At 46.3% G+C, this 5,865-nt stretch overlaps 1 protein-coding gene across 1 annotated transcript; it reads right to left on the bottom strand.

Moving 5' to 3' along the window:
• Positions 1 to 735: 735 nt before the first annotated feature.
• On the bottom strand, positions 736 to 3,606 carry Gstm3 (glutathione S-transferase mu 3). Its single transcript, XM_048351797.1, has 8 exons — positions 3,464 to 3,606; positions 3,026 to 3,101; positions 2,619 to 2,683; positions 2,247 to 2,328; positions 2,042 to 2,142; positions 1,385 to 1,480; positions 1,181 to 1,291; positions 736 to 906 (listed from the first exon to the last, which is right to left on the bottom strand). Exons 1-8 carry the CDS (start codon positions 3,509 to 3,511, stop codon positions 808 to 810), a joined length of 678 nt encoding a protein of 225 aa, XP_048207754.1. The 5' UTR covers positions 3,512 to 3,606; the 3' UTR covers positions 736 to 807.
• Between the last annotated feature and the right edge of the window lie 2,259 nt (positions 3,607 to 5,865).

Raw genomic sequence — 5,865 nt, 5'->3', positions numbered from 1 at the left:
TTTTTGCTGGTTAATTGGCAGTGAGTTTCTGATCTGTCCATTTAGGCTTGCTTCAGACCTCAAACTGATCCCCAGACCTCAATCTTTTGAGTAGCTAAGGTTACAGGAGTGAGCCACGAGTGCTGAGCTTTTTCAATATAATCTTTATAGAGCTCCCTGGTCTCACTTGTCATTTGAGTTTGCTTACTTGAGCCTTATCATGGTAAAGTTTTAGTGTTTGATACTATTCAAATAGTAACCATTTGCTTAACAAAAAATCTTTTCCTATCTCCCTACTCACACATTCTTGCACTTTTACCAAGATTTCAACAGCTTTGTGTTTAATATTGGACCTTAAATTCCAGATAACTTGAGTAGTGAAGCACAGGGTTCTACAGCTTTTAATGAATAAGCTATTTTCTTACCTCTATGGGCTAGCCTACCCATTTGAAATATTGCCTTTCTACATACACATGGGTCTGCTGCTCAACTCCAGTTCTGTTAAGTTCATCAGTACCACACAACTTGATTTCTTCAGAAGGGTCATAGAGGCTCCTGTTCCACTTAAAACACTGTTCTGTCCAGCTGTATAGTGTCTTTCTCTCCAGTACTCACTCTTAAGACTTGGACATAAACTTCTAGTCTTTGATCTCAGTTGGGGAGAAAGGGAATGCCAACATCACAGTGAATGAATTCACCTCTCAATTGTTCTCTTCTTTGATCTTTCTACCCAAGAGAAATCCAGGTGGACACCAGTAACATAAATGGTATTTATTGAAAAGAACAGAGAAAACCAGAGTACAGAATCTGTACAAGCCTGTCACCTGCTCAGCATATACACTTGTGGCCCCATTTGGCCATCTTGTTATTGATGGGCATCTTGAAGAAGCGGTCAGACTGCATGTATGAAGCTATTTTCTCCAAAGCCTGAAAGCACACCAAACTTTTATTAGACCCTTAGCCCAGTCTGATAGCCCCACAGTGCAGGAGCAACATCACATGCTCCTGTCTCTACCTTATTCCCACTTCCTGTAGGAAGTAAGTTGGGCTGTAGAAGACCCTTTCCAGGCCTTACCCAGAGGTGTCCAATCACTGCTCTCATTAAGCGAAAAGCTGGTGTCGGGCAAGAATCTATATCACAATAGGGCTTCCTGGAGCCTATGGGAGCCCCTTTCTAAGAGAAAAGAGCAGGGAGCATTACCTCAAAGCGGCACATGAATGCCTTCAGATTTGGAAACTCATCCAGGCACTTGGGCTCAAACATCCTGTTCTGGTCTAGGACATCGTAAGTGAGAAAGTCCACAAAAGTGAGCTAGGAGGAGGAGGACACAAAGATTGTCAGGTCTGGAAAGTTCATGAGTAGTAACTGTGGAGAGGCAGAGATCTTCTTTTCCTTTCCTCTTACCTTTTCCCCTGCAAACCAGCTGCATTTCCCCAAGAACAAAGAGAACTGTTTCAGTTGTTCAGGTAACTGCTCCAAGTACTGAGGCTTCAATTTCTCCTGAAAAGCAAAAAAAAAAAAAAAAAAAAAAAAAAGAGTGAGAGTAGATGGTCAGGGCACAGTTGAGTGAGGATACTTCTCTTCGCCTTCAACTGCGAGTAGCAAGATGGGAAGAAGAAAGAACACATGCCAGAATGACATGACCAAACGTTCAAACAAACTAGCTTTGTTTTCTAATCTGATAGTTTGTGGGAGGTTGGCAGTGGCAGAAGGGAACAGAAATAACCTTCAGGTTTCTAAATGTTCAGCTCTCCTCTCCTCCCTTCACCCCCTCTCCTTTTTTCTTTTTTTTTTTTGTGCTATACTGGGGCTTGAACTCAGGGCCTTGTGCTCTGACTTGGCTTTTTTGCTCAAGGATGGCATTCTATCACTTGAGCTCTTCTTTCACTTCTAGCTTTTTGCTGGCTAATTAGAGATGTAAGACTCTTGGATTTGTCTACCAGGGCTGGCTTCAAATTCTCAGATCTCCTGAGTAGCTAGGATTATCGGTGAGCTACAGGAACATGGTATTTACCAATTCTTGATTGTTCCACTTAGTTAATGCCTGCTAAGGAAACTTACATGGTCGGAGTTGTAGCAGATCCGCACCAGCTGCATGCGGAAGTCCATTATTTGGTTCTCCATGATGTCCACTCGAATCTTTTCTTCTTCAGTATCACCACCTGAACTCCAAATAATGACAAATTACCCTGGGAATCATCATTGTTGTTTACTCCAGTTGGGCAGTCACACTAGACTCCCTCATCAACTCCACCCTTTTACTCACACATGTTGTGCTTGCGTGCAATGTAGCGCAAGATGGCATTGCTCTGGGTGATCTTATTCTCCCCATCTAGGAGATAAGGCAGCTGCAAGGAAAAGGATAGGTCAAATGAAAGCCCTCTCTTGCCTCCTTCTGTCTCCTAGGAAAGAAGAGACTGGCAAGCACTAAGCAAGAGGGAAGATGCAGAAGATAAAGAAAAAAATAAGTGGAATGTCCTTTGTCCTCACCTAATAAAATGTGATATTTCCCCCTTCCATTTCTATATATTCTGTCCATGCCAAGATTCTCCCCAAACAGAGGAGGGAAGAAGCAAAATTAGGTATACGTGAAGGCCTTCCCACTTGCTTACTCCTCTCATCTCCTAGAGCCACTTACATTAGGAAAATCCAGGTCGAGTTTGAATTTCACATCCAGCCATTGGCTTCGATCATAGTCAGGAGCTGCAAGAGAGAAGTGGGAAGCAATCTCCTTACTAATCCACTTGTGAAAAATACTTTAAAAAAACCCATGTTTTAGCCCCAACCCCTCAAATTCCCAGCACCCAAAGCCTAACCATTTAGATTCTGCAGTTTATTTGTCTTAAGTATTAAGATGGAGTTGGGCCATGGCCCAAGTAAAGGATCAATCCCCCGGTCCTCACACAGGACGCAGAAGGAAGGAGAGCTCCCAAGTAACTGGGAGCATATGTCCCACCCACCCTTGCTTCTAGGCACGCCATGACAGGCACTGCTAGAGCGACAGCTTGGCCAGGAAAGGGCTCGGCCACCCACAGCCTTCTTTACCTTCGCCGCACGTGTACCGTTTCTCTTCGTAGCACGTATCGGTGAACTCCAGGAGCAGGCGGATGGCGTGCGCCAGCTAGGGGGAGACAGCCGGGCTCAGCGCCTGCGCGGCCCCTGCCTCCCAACCCCCTCCCGCCAACGTCCCCCGGCGGGGCGGCCCAGGCTCCGGCATCCCGCCCGGACGGTCGTTAAGCTCTCGGGAACGTGGCCGGGCCGGCGTGCTGCCCTCCGGACCCTCCCGAAGGGGCGAGTGCCGAGGCTACGCGGACCTCTGAGGCCGCGCCGCCTTAGCTGGTGCGGGTCGCGAAGGGTCCACCCCCGTACGGTTGTTGCTCCGGGAGACCTCAGCCCCTGGGCCCCGGCCCCGGCCCCGGCCCCAGCCTCGGTGCACTGTCTGTCCGACCGGACGGCTCGGCCATCGAGAGGGCCCTCACTCACCCCACGAATATCCCAATAACCCAGAACCATCGACGACTGGGACGACATGGTGAAGCTGTTTGCAAGTCTTGCAAGAGGGGAGACCGGTGCGAGGCGCTGGCCTTATACTCCGCTGGGGGCGGGGCCTGCGCGAGCTGCTTGGCCCCGCCCTCGCTCGGTCCCTGGCCCTGCCCTCTGAGCGGCCACAGGGCCGTCAGCAAGCGCGACTTCTGCCCACGGTTGAGTTTGGGGCCAAGGATAGGGGCGTGGCGACACCTAACATGGAGGCTCTGCGTTCCCTATTGGTGGGAACCTCACTTCAGTAATACTGGCAGTCAGAATCACCTTGGTTTCTCAGGGATAATAAAATTCATTATATATATATATTATATATAAATATATAAATAAATATCATATATATCTTCCTCCCTCCCTTTGTCTCTCTCTCTCCCTCCCTCCTTCATTCATTCTTTTTCCCTCCCTCCTTCCTGCCTTCCCCTTTCCTTTTTCTTCCCCCCCCCCCATTGTTTTCTACCAGAGATCTTGTGGCAATCCCTGAGTAGGGTGAATTTTGATCACCATGAATGATGATCACTGTTTCCAATTTGGAGGAGTGGGAAAAGCTGGAACAGGAGGACATGATGATTAAAAAGGAAAACTTGCACAGGGTCAGTGGCTTAGGCTTGTAATCCTAGCTACTCAGGAGGTTGAAATCTGAGGACTGCAGTTCAAAACCAGCCTGGGTAGAAAGTTGTTGAGACTCGTTTCTCCACTTAACCACCCAAAAAGCTGGGAGTGGGGGAGTGGTTCACATGATTGAGCACCAGCCTGGAGCAAAAAAGCAAAGGGACAATGCATAAGCCCAAGTCCAAGCCCCAACACACATACACACACACACACACACACACACCATAAATTGTTTAAACCCTTAAAACTAAGGTAAGAAGTGATTTGGGGGAGGCATCATGTGAAACTTATGGGGGGGGGGTGATCACTTGGGGCCAAGCAGAGGAGGAAGGAGCTACACATTGAACAAGGTCACTGGAATATAGGAAATATAAATGTGTGCAGAACTAACCATACTTAAAGTTGGGTTAGGCTGGTTTTTAAGGATGTGGGGCAGTGAGGAGAGACAGTGGGAACAACATTTGGCCACAGGTTGTAAAATACCTTGACCAGCAGAGAGAAGAGAAATGTCTAGATCACACTGTTTAATAGATATGTTAGGCAAGCCTTATATGTGATTTTAAAATGCAAAGAAAACAGGTATTGCTGGGTGCTCAGGGCTCATGCCTGTTACTCAGAAGGCTGAGGTCTGAGAATTGTAGTTTACAGCCAACACAGACAGAAAAGTTCTTGAGACTCTTATCTCCATTTAAGCACCAAAAAGCAGGAAATGAAGGCATGGCTCAAGTGGTAGAGGGCCAGATTTAGAGAAAAAAAGCTGATAGAGAGGGTGAGACCCAGATTTCAAGCCCCAATACTGGGACATACACACAAAATAAAACAGATACATTAATAATATAGCTCAATACATCAAAATACTGTTATTTCAGCATGTAATGCTTATGAAAATTACTGAGATGTTCTCCATTGTTTGCTTTTGTATTGTCTTCAAAACGTAGTGTGTATTTTACACTTACAGCACTGCCTTAGGCTCCAGGGAACTTGTTGACTAGCCGGTTGGGCAATGCAGGTTCAGATGCTTTGCTGCGATGAATTATTTTGTCAGAGTCCTCTACAGAAATGACCCTAATCGGTGCTGAGTGTATGGAAGGATACTGCCATATTTTTCATTTGCTCATTCCTCCATCTATGCATCTACACTGCAGTGTTTATTAACATGCCTATTGGAGGCAGGCACTGTTTTAGGTGTTGGGAATTCTGAATTCAACACACCAATCTCCCTCACTTCAGGAAACTTACATTCTAAGAGAAAGAGGCAGAAACAAACCAGTATATAACACATTTGTAGTAAGAAACTGGAGTTTTCTCAGGTTCTTGTTCTTTTTCATTCCCCCCTTTTAAAATGTTATGCCACAATACCCCCAACCTGTGGGTCTCAGCTCCTCTCTACTGCTGTAACTACATGGTAATCTTGAAACTAGACTTTTAGACTTCAGACCCAAACCACCAGTCCTGCCATTCCACTCTGTATTCCAAATAAAATGACATAGTAAAGGCAGAGAGAGGAGGTCATGGGAAGATAGCCCTTCAGTTCATCTTCAGCCATCTTTTCTCAACAGACATCTGTCTTAGGTTTAAATAACAGGAATGAGGGATGAGAGGTAGGCATAAACAAACTTGGTCACAGGTGTGTTCCAGTGGTTATAGGTGGCAGTGTTAGTCCCAGGAAGCTCACTGTCCAGGATTGGTCAAGTGGGACCTTGTTATAATGAGTCACTGTCACCTAGCAGGTAATC

This window comes from Perognathus longimembris, chromosome 7, assembly GCF_023159225.1.
Source record: "Perognathus longimembris pacificus isolate PPM17 chromosome 7, ASM2315922v1, whole genome shotgun sequence".
Classification (NCBI taxonomy): Eukaryota; Metazoa; Chordata; class Mammalia; order Rodentia; family Heteromyidae; genus Perognathus; species Perognathus longimembris.
The sequence above is the reverse complement of the archived record's forward strand: the minus strand, read 5'-3'. Positions and strand labels throughout refer to the sequence as shown.